Genomic DNA, 14284 nt, shown 5'->3' with positions numbered 1-14284 from the left:
TGTTTTGTGATGTGCTTCACTCAAAGTGCAGCTTCTGGCCGTCTCAGCCTGTCTGCCCATGGCTCCCTCTTTTTCATCTCTTTTTCTGGTCAAACAGTTTATAAAAGGCATGTTGCACGAGACCCATTTGAAAGCAAGTTCCTCCTTCTTGGGATTCAACTTTGTTTTTAAAAACACTAATCTTACCTCCTTTTGAACCTGTCTCACAGGCACTGTTTTACTCACTGCTCTGACATTTGCAAAGCAAGTTTCTGAGCTGCAAGCTTTCATGGTGGGACAGTCCTGTCTGATTTTTCATAAAGACTGGATTGTGTTGCACAATAATCCAACATTTATGCCTAAAGTTGTTTCTGAATTTACCTTGAACCAAGCCGGATCCCCAAAAAAAAAGGGTGGGAAAAAGATTCTACATACTTTGGGTGTGCACAGGCAGCACGGGTGCTTCATTGATGAAACAAAACCCTTTAGAAATGATGAACAGCTGTTTGTCTCCTGTACAGGGTGAAAGAAAGGTCAGCCTGTCTCTAAGCAGACTATTGCATGATAGTTGTCCTCTGCTATTATTTTGTTACTCTTACCATGGTAAATCTTTTCCAGCAAGGTTAAGGCTCACTCATCTAGGGCCTTACCCTCTTTCATAGCATATTGGAAAGGGACAGACTCTAAAAGCATTTTAGAGGCAGCAACTTGGTCCTCTGTTCACACCTTCACAAAGCACTACACACTGTATTACTTTTCAAGGTCCAGAGCATTTGGGAGTCTACCTCACCTCACTACCTGAGGCAGTGAGAATAATGAACATACAACAGTTGAGCAAGTCCTACTTACCTGTAACAGTAGATGTTCAAATTCCAAACTGCCTCAGTGGCAGCACCCACCAGCCATTTGCCAGATTGTGCATAGATGAGGTGGGTTTCAAGCTCTTTGATTTGGTTGTTATTGGATTTTTTTTTTTTATGATATTGTGACTGGGGTGCAAATTTACTCTTGCTAGATTCTGGCATCAGGTACTTTCCTCTCCTTTGTGGAAGTGAAAAAAGCGTGAAACTCGCTTCCTGTGACAGCCGAATGCTTCCCTCTCAGGATACGCTCAGCCAAACAGCTGTCACAAGAAAAGATAAGGAAGGGATTTACGTTGACAGATCAACCAAAATGCTACTGAGGCAGTGAGGAATTCGAACATCTATGTAATATGTATCATTATAGAGATACATTTTCTTAAGACTATTTCTAGTAATTTAACTGTACCAGTTAATAGTTTATGCAGTTGTGTTTACTCTAAGATACATCTCTGCATCCAGACATCCATATGATGTGTTTGTGTACAAAGATTAACTTCCATGTTAGACTATTTTTCTAAAAGTGTGTTAGGTATTCCCTGCATAAGCTGGATTAATTTGTAGTGTGTTTATAATACAGTAAAAGCAGTTTCATTTTTTTTTTCTTCTTGTGATTCTTGCATTACTTGGGCAGGTGAGTGTCTTGCAGTTTTTACTGGCTCTTCAGTCATTTTTCATAGATCTTAGAAATGGTAGAAAAATCTGTTAGGTAATCAAGTAAAAAAGTTTCAAAGTTTGAGCTTCTTAAAATTACGAAAAAGTCAGGTATCATTGAAGTATAATTTTTACTGTAGAAATAATACCTAGTAGGATTACCCTACTGTCAGCCTTTTTATTATAATCATTGTATTCTTTGTTCATTTAATGGGTACTCAGCTGCAGAAGTTGTTTCCTTTTTTATGGCCGATAAAACTCAGTGAATCACTTTTCACAAGCTTTCTCTAAGGCATGAATAGGAGGATTAGCAAGGGCAAAGGGAAAGGTGATGTCTTCCCAAGCAGAAAACCATTTTCATAATTAGCACCATTGAAGTAAACAGAAGGATTTAATTTGCATGCAGACTGATGTAAGTTTATTAATGTATCTCCCTGTGAGAGAGTGTAGTCACAGAAGTTAAGACTCTTGAGTACCTTAATGTATCATAATGATGTAGTCATAGAGGCTATAATTAAGCTATTTTAAGCTGGTCCACAGAAAATGTGAGTTTGGATGGAGAATCTGTCTTTTCTATTTCTGAAAGGGATGCTTCAAAGAATTCTTTGGTGCTCATTTAGTCAAAATTCAGGCAGTAGTGATAAGCCCATCAGTATTCGGTGTTTTGGAAGCTAATGTAAAGAAAAGTAAGGCTCTGTAAGTCACATATAAGTGAAGTGAAACACTGTAGTTAATGGTTGTTTAGAAAATGGACTTTTAAAACAAGGATTGGGATTCCAGAGGTGTACATTAATCTACAAAGAGAGCCCACAAAATAAAAAAGATTGCTTACTTATACAGTTAAATTCATGCGTCTTCATTAAAAACTTCACACTCCCATTTCTTTTTCACTCACTAACTGCAAGTTGTCTGTAATAAAAACAAAGTGTATTTTTATGAACACACAGGCTGTACAACAGTGCCATCTCAATTCTGTCTTTCACCACAAGCACTGAAGATATAGTCTGTGTGACCTTGCTGTTGCCAGGGTTCAGATTTAGTATTTAGATTCCACTAACAAGTAACGCACCAACTTGGGGAATGGGAGAAGGGCTTATGGTGAAGAATGCATTTTCATGGGTAACTCTACTGTTATTTTATGTATTTTTTATCATTAATCTTTATGCAAATATATTATTTTGATGCTGACTTGAGCCATTTCATGCACAGCATAAATGTGCAGGTGATAAGGCACTGGAGGGAAAGATAAGCTGGTAATATCACAAGGCTTCTACCCAGCTCCCACCCCAAACAAATGCCATGTTAAATGCTATTAGTTCACTGCATATGTGTGTTGGGGAGATGGCTTTTTAGGTAACATTCATTGATAGGGTTAGATGATGATGTAATGCTGTAGTTGTATAAAACATTATGCACGTATGTGTGTGAGAAAGAGATGTACTATACTGGCCGCTTTCTGCAAATCAGTCTAGTTAAGGCAACAAAGACTCTGGCTCCAACACATTAAGAAATCATAGTCAACAGGCAGCAAAACACCATAGCTGAAGAAACAGGAGTGTTGTACAGTAGGAAATTCAAAGCACATGCATCTTTACCAGATCTTTTCTTTTTTCTAACATATCCAACCCCATACTAAAAAGCACCAAAAACATCAGTCTTTAGAAATCAAATTTAAGGATTAAAATCACATTTGTATTCACAGCTGAGGAACCATTTTTACATCTAGAAAATATATTTGCATAAAGATTAATGACAAGAATAGATAAAATAACACAGTTACCCAATTTCTAAGCACAATAATGTTCTCCATGGTGAGTGTTACAGGGAGGTAGTGGATCTTCCAAAGATAGGGATACCATCTACCTGTGGTGGCAGGCATCACAACACATCTGGGCAGTGCATTGTTTCATTGTAATGCCCACGCTGTCAGACATTATTGCTTGCTTAATAAATGGAAACAGTTTTTTCTTGGAGACACTTGCCAATACATTCTTGGCTATGCTGTTGATTTATTAAACTGATGTTTTCTTATCTCGCTCTATATGCAGTCATGTTTACTTTAGTGATTTTCAACAACTGTAGTACATCTTGGTTATCACATGCAAATGTGCTTTTGTATGTAGTTTGTATATGGAAGCAAATCATTTGTTTTAAAATATAAGTATATAGGCAGTAATAACTAAGGTTTGTCCCAAACAAATAACTTGTGCCAGAATCACAGACTGAAACGAAATGCCAAAAATGCATTACCATATCCTTTGGGAAGTCGTATACCCTGGGGAACTACATCATTGACAGAATGCCCCTAAGAGTTGATCCAGTTGTTTAGAAATTGGGAATTTATGTGGACAGTGACCTGTCTTTTGACCAACACTGTCATAAGAAAGTGCTTTAATATTGAGCAAACTTATCAGGTCTCAGTGGCTTAATAAATATGTTATAGGCCTCCTAAGCCAGGGATTGTGGGTTCAGAGTCCCATTAGGGTGGTAAAATCTACCACATTGGTGTTGGCATAATGGTTAAGGTGTGTACCTCACAAGCACAAAGTACAGGGTTTGATTCCCACTTCTGTTCACTTTCTTGATATTGACATTGTCCTCCTGCCTGATATGATGATCTTTAGTTGCCAAACTTGTCGGATGCAGTTGGGTTGCATGGCTAGGCTTACAAAGGGTCCAGTGGTCATTAGCCTAGTATACACCTACAAACCTATAACTTGGACCAGTGGATGAGGAAATACAGTTCAGCTCTGACTTGGTACCTATGTCCCTTATGTACAGAGGCAGCCTATAAATGCTTGATCATCCAAGTTCTAGCTTACATAAACTCCTTAGCATAATATCAAGGTTCCTAAACTTGTCAGATACATTTGGGATGCATGACCAGGCTTAAAAGGGTCCCAGTGTTCGTTAGTGTAATATATACTTATGAACCTATAAACAAAAGAATTGCATCTAGATCTAAAGATGTCATTGCCCCCGTTTACTCAGCCCTTGTTAGACCAATAATTGTATATAATATTCCCTTTGACGTGTACTTTTCCAGGCACATGCAACAACAGGAACACCTACAGAGATACCTTACTAAAAGAATACAAGGCCTACACAATATGTTCTGCATGGACCAAGGCAAAACCCTGTCACTATACTATGTACCCTACAAAATTCTAAGAGGTGACCTGTGTCTGGCATATAAGGCATCCTACAACCTAATACTGTTGGACCTGCTGTACATCAGCAAGTGAAATGGCTTCAGAAGTACTTGGTCCACGGATTTAAGTCTCTTCTGCAACATCAACGAAAGGGGTCGGGAGGGTGGCCTAGTGGTTAAGGTGTTTGCCATACAAACACAAGGTGCAGGGTTTGAGTCTCACAAGGGGTAATTGGCTAGGCTTAAAATGACTCACAAGGGCAGTTAGCCTAGTACTAATCTATGAACCTATGAATCTATGAACCTATGGTTTGGTGGGACAGGTGCATCATGCAGAGGATAACACTGCTCTGAAGCAGACTCCCCATACATATAAAATAAAGCTCATTCCTATGTGTATCCAAGTGCAACCTGGATCTAAGGATGCGTAATAGAAAATTTATCCCAGGACTGTCCCCTTATCACTGATGGACAGAAGCAGTTCCTAGATACTTTATCCCATGCATAGGTTCCATCAAATTATAAATGGTATGATTCCAGTTATTCTCAGTGGTGTAATCTATAATTATTGACCTTGGGATGGTTAAGGCCAGTCTAACACTATATAGGTTAATTTGAGCAACAAAAGGGAAATTGACTGAGCTTAAGATGACCCACAAGGGCAGCTAGCCTAGTACTTACTGATGAACCTATAAGTAAACAGTGCAGAGCAAAGATTTATTTGCGAGACATAAATATTGCTTGACTGTTTTGGATTGTATTTTTCCTTATTCTACCCCACCATGTCCCTGTTGTGTTTTTAAACTCAGTGGCTCTTAGGTTGTCCCCCCCCTCCTTAGTACATAGTTTCATAGGTGTATACTAGGATAATGACTAACAGGGCCTTTTTAAGCCTACTCATGCATCCCAAATGTCTAACAAGTTGTGGTACCCTTGATAAGTGTAAGCAGGGGGCTTTGGAAATGAACCATTAGAAACAAAGGTGCCAAACCAGGGATGAATTTCCTCTTCCCCATTTAGTTGGCCAAGTTGCACTTGACTTGGGTTAGGGAGGAATTCTGCTTCACGTGAGTATTTGACTTTAGGAGCTTCTCCCATTCTTGGCTCATCTCTTATGCTATTCAGCAATGCAAGACTGTTTGTGGAAGGTCTTCCCTGTAGACTGATAAAACTTCAGCTACTCTCCCTTTCATATCTTCCCATCCAGTAGGTGCACACTGAAGTACCTACAACTTTAACAGCAACAACGAAATAGATAGCAGCAACACACCAAACAGCCAATACTTTTCTTTACTTTATTGTAAGATCTGGTACCTCGGCAATTCGCCTTCAAGGATCACAGTTAATGACTGCACACTATCAGCTTTTATAGTGAATATTCAAACAATCAAACAATTATCCAATTAATACACCAAAACTAATTTAAAGTGACCTTGTGAATAATAACAAATTTCACATTTTAAACTATGTATAGAATTAATTTATGAAAAAATATATATAAAAAAATATAATATTATTATACATCTTATATAAATCATTTATAAAATATTTTTAATGAAATGCTCTATTTTTAAAATACTTTCTCAATATAAGATGTTTATTTTCAAACTCCATCAAATGCCCAGTTCTAAATTTAAACCAAAAGGTTTTAAAGTGTTAAACTTCAGAATCATCCTTGTCTCTAGCTCTAAAAGTTTGTTGGTGATGTTGTCACCACAATGAACAGATGGTCTCCCTAAAATTCCATATTTTAAACTATCAATCTTTCCCTCGTGAATTTCCAAAAAATGTTTGGCTACAGGACTAAATAAATTCAAATTTCGAACATCTCTCAGATGTTCCAGAATCCTAACTCTAACCATTCTCTTGGTTCCATTCCCACATAAGTATGGAGAATGAGGTGGGTTATGAATTAAATGAAGTTTTTTTAAGACTAGTGGAAAGAGGGTATGATAAAAAACAGTTATCAGATGTTATGGTCAAGGTTATGAACAAGAAGAAGGATAGACATTTCATAAATTTTGAACGTGATATTTTAGGCACTTCAAAAAAGGAAAGAAATGTGGAGGATTTGTTTTTTGTGACCAAGTACACAGCTTTCTCTGAAAAATTTGTTACTTTAGTTAGGAGATTTTGGTACTTGGTGTGTGAGGATGAAGGTATAGGTGAATTGTTTCCATATCATATCATATTTTCCTACAAAAAAGGAAAAAACTTAAAGGATATATTAAACAACAATTGTTGTAATAAAATAGCCCCCCAGGTTGCTAATGTAGGAACATTTAGATGTAATTCTTGTAGTCTTTGTAACAGGATTATTAACATTAGTTCTATCAATGACATCAATCACACCCCCAGACATTATTTTAATTGTAAATCTATTGGGGTAGTATATGCTTTGACTTGTAGTTGTCATAATACTTGGTATATTGGTCAAACCAAGAGAATGGTTAGAGTTAGGATTCTGGAACATCTGAGAGATGTTCGAAATTTGAATTTATTTAGTCCTGTAGCCAAACATTTTTTGGAAATTCATGAGGGAAAGATTGATAGTTTAAAATATGGAATTTTAGGGAGACCATCTGTTCATTGTGGTGACAACATCACCAACAAACTTTTAGAGCTAGAGACAAGGATGATTCTGAAGTTTAACATTTTAAAACCTTTTGGTTTAAATTTAGAACTGGGCATTTGATGGAGTTTGAAAATAAACATCTTATATTGAGAAAGTATTTTAAAAATAGAGCATTTCATTAAAAATATTTTATAAATGATTTATATAAGATGTATAATAATATTATATTTTTTCATATATATTTTTTCATAAATTAATTCTATACATAGTTTAAAATGTGAAATTTGTTATTATTCACAAGGTCACTTTAAATTAGTTTTGGTGTATTAATTGGATAATTGTTTGATTGTTTGAATATTCACTATAAAAGCTGATAGTGTGCAGTCATTAACTGTGATCCTTGAAGGCGAATTGCCGAGGTACCAGATCTTACAATAAAGTAAAGAAAAGTATTGGCTGTTTGGTGTGTTGCTGCTACCTACAACTTTAGCCCACTCTTCTGACATAGTTGTAAAATCTGCAACATCTGGGACAATATTGATAACTGGAGAGCCTACAGTCTCTTTGTGGGTAGTGTGTGTGTGTGTGTGTTTGTGTGTGTGTGTGTGTGTGTGGTGGGGGATTCTTGACCGAATTGGCTCCCTTTTTTTTTTTTTTTTTTTTGCAGGAGTCTCTTTAATTTAAATTTTGGACCACTGCACAGCGTTGTGCTACATTGTAAAGAATTGTTGCAGAAGCCACGCAACAGATCTACCAGAAGAAAACTATAACAGGGCTACTAACCACTGCAAAATCTGTGGCACAACTAGAGATCACTGGAGAGAGAGACTGTGCCTTCTCTTCAGGAATGAGCTTGGATCACTGCTTCTGTTTTGCTCTTGATGAAAGAAGTAGCTCAGGGGACATTGATTCCTGGCTGGGTGTAGTTGCAGTGAGACCAGCAATAATAGTAGTAGCAGACTGGTAGTCAGGCAAACCAATATTGGATTCAGTGCTCCTTCTGTTCTTATCTGTGTGATGCTTCTCCAGATTAAATAGTTAGCAAATTATCTGCTCTCTTGCTGGTCTCTGCCAACATGGGTTTGCAGTTTGTTTTGTCCTCCTCTGTTGCATGCATGCTTGCACTAGAGACTCTGAGGTAATATAGCAACTGCCGCATGCATAATGATAATCATTTACTTTTAACTTGGAAGAGGTTTTAACGCTTACCCAGTGTGGGCGCTAGTAATATCAATAAGCAGCTTTACCACGACATCACAGCTGCCCAACAGTAGACCCCATTGTACTGAGGTTTTATGGGAAGCACTACCTACGTCTGCTAAATGCTGCTTAGATAAACATCAGCCGCATGGTACCATACCCACAAATACACCCTTACTGCACCTTCACCCACACTTAAGAAGAGTCATTCTTACTCCAAGCCTACACCTATAAGGTCTCCAAAATTTCTGGCCAGACATGGCAGTGTGTTAGTAGTAGGCAATGCCATAGAAACACTGATGTTCCACTCACCAGGCTGAGCAAAAATAGAATCCCAATCAGTTGTCTGTTTTGCACCAGGATTTGTGACATGATCTGAGCCCTAGCTGAGCAAAAATAGAGTCCCAGTCAGTTGTCTGTCTTGCACCAGGATTTGTGACATGATCTGAGCCTTAAGGGTCCTCGCCCCATGTAGGAATAGACCACATTGTTGCCCACATTGGAGTGAATCATCTTAGATGCTCATACCTGGAGGGGATGGAGAGAGACTTGTTTAACTCTCCATGTAAATGTCTAAGACAGGAAAGCCATTTATCAGGAGCAGCATCTTGGTACCTGCGGCAAAGATGCCACAATTCCAACACCTAAATTCAATAAGTGACTAGCTAATGTCATTCTACGGAGATCCAGTATGTGGCAACATGAGAGGCAATGAGCAATAGGTCAGCCTGTTTCACCAGGGCGAACCTATAACTCTCTCTTCAGGGCTTTGCATATTGGTTAAGATTTGTTTCTACTCCCTATGCCTTTATTAGGCAAGGGTCCTTCTAGACATTCCAACCTAGCACATTCTAATCCAGCATACACTACTCAGTGCTAAGCTTCTGAATGAAAGGTTGCTCAGCCTTGAGGACTTCCTGGCACTAAAATATGTGCCTACATGTAGTTAAACTTTCTGTCCTTATGCTGATAGCTCTCCCTCCATACCAGGGCACTGCAAGCCTGTCAGTTGTTTAGGCTGTCTTGTTACAGTGGGAGGGTATCCTTATTTAGCTGTCACCCCATTAACCTCTTGCCAAGTCTGCCATGACAGTAGCTTGGAAATCCTGCACATTGTAGTTACGGTAAATAAAACTAGTTACCGCATGATTGCTAACTACAGACTTTCCTCAGTATGTCTCCTGATGACAGTGAGAATTACCTTGCTAAGCTGAATTTTGTGTGTGTTAATCTTAGTATGCTAATCCTAGGTGACATTAGCTGCCTTACCTATTAAGTGGAAATCTTTGATAGCAGATAAAATCAAGAAACTGCAGAATGTATTTATTATCAGTTCCAGGTCTCTAGGTAAAATATAAACATAAACCCTGTTGAGTTGAAATTGGTTTTCCATTGAAATGGACAGTAAGAGTTGGTGATACCTTCTTATTTAAAAGGCATGCCCCTCAGGAGTCTGTTTGAGGCCCCCTCTTATTGGGGTTACAGAGGAAATTGTTTCCTAAGTGACTTGCTCGGAGTCGCATGGTGTGCAGGTTGAGTGTAGTAATTAAAATTATGACTTCACGGTGAAATTTATTTTCAGCTTGTGGCCATAACATAATAAGTTATACCACCAAACAAGCACTGCTGCAAGCTGTTTCAATACAGTGAAAGGTTGGAAATCCAAATGCACTGATTTATCTCCTCAAAACGTCTACCAGTTTCTATTCCTACTTCTTCCCACCCACTTTTCCATCTGTTCATTTGATCCCATCATATATCCCTTACCTTTTCATAATGGTAACCTGATCTGTCATTTTATTTATCCCATGGAAAAAGAGTTTTAGTACTTTTGCATCTTTCCCCTTTCTTGCTGAGTGCCTACTTCTCCTACTGTATGTGAGAAATTTCTTTTTTCCAAGCTGCACTTGTATGTTTTTTTACTTCTGTGTTTTTTATTGCCTTGGTTGTTTGGCTGATCCTTGCTGCCTTTCTATTTGTGTGTGTTCATAGTCCCTGTATAACAAGACCTCAGCCAGTGTTGAAGAGCACATATCCACATCTGTAGGTGAATTCCTTTGATTTTCTTTTAAAACTGCATTGTTTCATTTTTTTTTGCATTTAATCTGTTGATAAGGCACGTTGGGTTTCAGTGTCATACTTTTTTTTAGGAGGGAGAAAGTGCAGCTGAAACCGTTTAGCTACCAGCCTCATGTCTTACTGCCTACTTAGACCTGGAGTTGTTATACTTAAATTAGCTTTTTCTTATCTGCATTCTTGTTGCTAATATGTGCTCCTTGTAATGCTAACCCGCTTTTACAAGTAATTAATATATTTTGCTTGACTTTCTTTTTAAGCTGGTATTCGCATTCGAGGCTGGTTTCCAAGGCGATGTGTAGAGAAATGCCTTTATGATACTGCTACAGGTCAACCAGCAGAAGAAAAGAAGGAGCAGTAGATCATAATGTGTCCTTCATGCTGAGTGTTCTGATGATAGAATTCCTTACTTGAAGCCCTTTGTATTGTTTCACAATTATGCAATTTATCTGCTTTTATAAAGTCAGTGTTTGTCATGCCATTTGACATACCCTTTGTACCATTGTGTAAAGCAGTTTTATTCTGATTTTGTACCTTTGACAAGACTCCACCCTTTGTCACATAGCAGTTTCAAAAATAAACCTTGTTTCAGCTAATTCAGAAGTTCTGTTTAGTTTCTTTAATTATTAAAAAAAATACTTTCTTCCAGGATGCTAGTACTTCAGAGAATGTAGAGTTTTCATACAGTTTCAGGTGCACTCCTTTTTGATAAATTACTAAAAAGTATATTCTTTTTTCTGAAGATTATAGCCTCATAAGAGAAAGCTTTAAAGATTCTGCTGCCTAGTTATGTTACCATATTTACTTTAGTTCTCAAGACATAGGTTAATGTTTGGTCAGCCCCATGCTTTAGGTGGTATTAATGTCACAGTACATGTGGCATGCATTGTTATAAAGTGCATTATAGCGACTATTGTTTCTGTACACAGACAATAGCAGTTAGTTGTGCTTCCTGCTTTGCAAAGGTGATTGTCCATGCTTTATGCTGGTTTGCCGTATGAGCAGACATCAGCTGTAGGATTGTTGTGTCTTTCGGCTTTTCTCGGTTAGGGGTCGCCACAGTGGAACTCCGGTCCACTAATGATTGGCAGTAGATTTTTACGTGCCAAGTTGCAAGCCCTGATGCACAACCTTCAACGAAGGTACACCCATTCACGCATGTCTCCACACAGAAGACGCTCTAGCTGAGAGTCAAACAGGACGTCTTACTGAGGCGACAACGCTACCGCAGCACCACCACAGCTGTAGGATGCTTACCATTAATGGTGAATAAAGTCATGTTACTTGCCTGCATTAAGTGCTGTAAATGAACAGTTGTAGTAGGGAGTTGCTTGTTACCAAGGTAGTGTTCAGCCTTAGTTTCGTGTAGCAGCAGTTTGTGTTCAACTTCATGGAGAAAATGTAATGAAGATATTTAGTCTGGACGATAGTGGATATAAAATGTCTGGTGCTGAAAAAAGTTCTGTGTCAGAAAATAACAACTGTTGGACTGATTGTATTCAGTGAAGGGTACAGCAGCTCTAGTTTTGATTTGGAGAGAAACTGTTGAAAGCTACTATCTTTAAGAGTTAACAATTGGAATACTTCTATAATTTCTTGATGTGATATGATAGCTAAAGTGGAAATAATGAAGCAGAAAACATTTTTTGACAGTTGTCACACTCATAAACAGCAATGAAGAAATTACAACACTACAGTTGTCAGGAGAAAATATTCAAAATTTCCCAAAAGTTAAGAAGAGTGAATTTTCCACATTGAGTATAGCATCATAATTCTAACTCTTAGTTGTTAGTAGTTTCTCCACTTAAGTTCAGCATAGCCTTCCTATGTTGCTGCTGTATGAATGTCATTAACAAAAGTTCATGTCACATACATGTAAACGTAAAACCAAATCACTTTATGGAGTGGAAAAAGTGTGGTCTGAATCTTAAAATGACAGCTGTCACATTTCAGCTATCGAGTGGACATCTAATGTGAGACATACTGAAACCGTTGTTAATTTATTATTAGAAACCCATGGAAATTCCTGCTACATAGAGTATTTTTATTAGGTTAACATAGGCAAACAAGACAACATATATTTTAACACAAAAGGATATCATTATGAAATCATTTAAATGTTTTGTTGTGATGCTTAGAAACTAAAATGGAAGAAAATCGAAGAAATATGTTTCAAATTCTAAATAGACAAGATTTGTACATTTATAAAATGTCCCTTCATGTACTCAAAGATGGACTTGTTTTAATCTGCGCAGTTTGGGTTGCTTGATTTTTTTTTTGGTTATGTTGATGTGTTTTAGCTTAATGTAAGTTTGAACTCTTGGTTGCAGCATTGGGACAGCCTAGAAGTCAAGCAGTTAATTTTATTTATTTAGTTATTTATTTATGTTAACTTTTCTGTCTTCTCCTCATTGTGGTGGCCATGTAGTAAGAATAAAATGCAGAGGTTTTTGAGGAAAGGCCAACAATAGGTTTGCATATCAGTCTTGCTTCCACTTCTGTTTGAATTTGTACCAACTTTGCGCAAAAGCACCATTTCTACCTTTCCTGTTGGAATAGTCCTTTATATACTCATGTGGACAGTTTTGTGCTGTCACGTATGAGGTGGTGTGATTCGATAATACATCTGATGAATAATAATATAAAGGTAGTGAAATGCCAGACATAAGGTTAATTCTTGTCACAGCTGTAGAATGTTATAAAAGCTGCAATAATGGATTTGGAAATAAGCCAGTGCTACACCTTATATGCGAAACAAACTTCATGAACTGAGAAATTTTCTAAAGATGGACTGTCACATCTCTGTTTTAGCTGGCAGTGATGAATGTTAGCATTGGAATTAGAACAGTATTGTAACAGTATAGGATACTGTTTCCTGTTTTCCTGAGTCTGCTTTATGACCAGCAGAATAAAAAGATTAAACTACAGACCTAAGAAACAAATCATTGACACAGTCATTTATAAATCTGACCAAAAAAGTGTGCTTAACTGCAAACAACATGGAAGGTTGTGTGTATCAACCTTAAGCACCAAGCAGTTACACTGAGTCAGTCTTACATTGTGGCTATCAATCCTAAGAATGTTATTTTAGCATAGACTTAAGCTGCCATATTGAAATAAATAATCCTCTTGCCAAGTGATGTCAACCATTCCTGGACTTAGAAACCTCATTGTTTAACATAAATCAGACAAGGTAAGTTGTTGGCAAACATCCACTGATACAGGGTTACTTACCATCATTGCACTTGTACTAACCCAGTTAACAAATGTCAAGTAAATAAAAAGATAAAATATGGGCAGAGGCATGACTGAACTCTGTCTTTGGTTACCCATAAAGGCACCCCTTTACATTTCACATGTTTCCATAGCAATTACAAAAACAAAATTCTATGACCTGTGAGACAAAGGGACTACTTACACTTTCCATATTTTAAAGGATCAAGTTTATTTAGATGTTTGTTCCCAGAAACAGCAAATAAATATTTAAACTACCAAGTGAAGTATATGGTAAATTTAAACCAATGTCCATTAAAAGCTTCCAGAAATGAAATTACAATGAACCTATTTATCCTATCTGAAGTAGTTAACTTCATTTATTTGCAACCTGTGGGTATTGAGGTCCATATCGGATCCGAGCCGGCAACATTTTTCAAGCATCTGCTCCATGCTCCTCCCCTTACCCATAATTCTTCACATCTCCTACCTTCCCTCAGATTTCGTTTGCTGCTTCATATGTACGCATCGTGGTCTCTTTAGCTTTAGTTGGGTGTAGTAAGTGGAAGTTTTTTC

General features: G+C 37.5%; 1 protein-coding gene across 5 annotated transcripts in view; it reads left to right on the top strand.

The window, feature by feature from the left end:
- Nucleotides 1-11091, top strand: part of ZDHHC6 (zinc finger DHHC-type palmitoyltransferase 6) — a 762509-nt gene extending 751418 nt beyond the window's left edge. For all 5 annotated transcript variants that reach the window (XM_044055851.1, XM_044055850.1, XM_044055847.1 and 2 more), the window contains one exon: nucleotides 10756-11091. In XM_044055851.1, the coding sequence (XP_043911786.1) occupies nucleotides 10756-10856 (101 nt within the window). In that variant the 3' untranslated portion in view covers nucleotides 10857-11091. The remainder of the gene's footprint in view (nucleotides 1-10755) is intronic.
- The last annotated feature ends 3193 nt before the right edge of the window (nucleotides 11092-14284 follow it).

The sequence above is a fragment of the Protopterus annectens genome, chromosome 14.part0, assembly GCF_019279795.1.
Source record: "Protopterus annectens isolate FY-2018-M chromosome 14.part0, PAN1.0, whole genome shotgun sequence".
Taxonomy (NCBI): Eukaryota; Metazoa; Chordata; order Ceratodontiformes; family Protopteridae; genus Protopterus; species Protopterus annectens.
The sequence above is the reverse complement of the archived record's forward strand: the minus strand, read 5'-3'. Positions and strand labels throughout refer to the sequence as shown.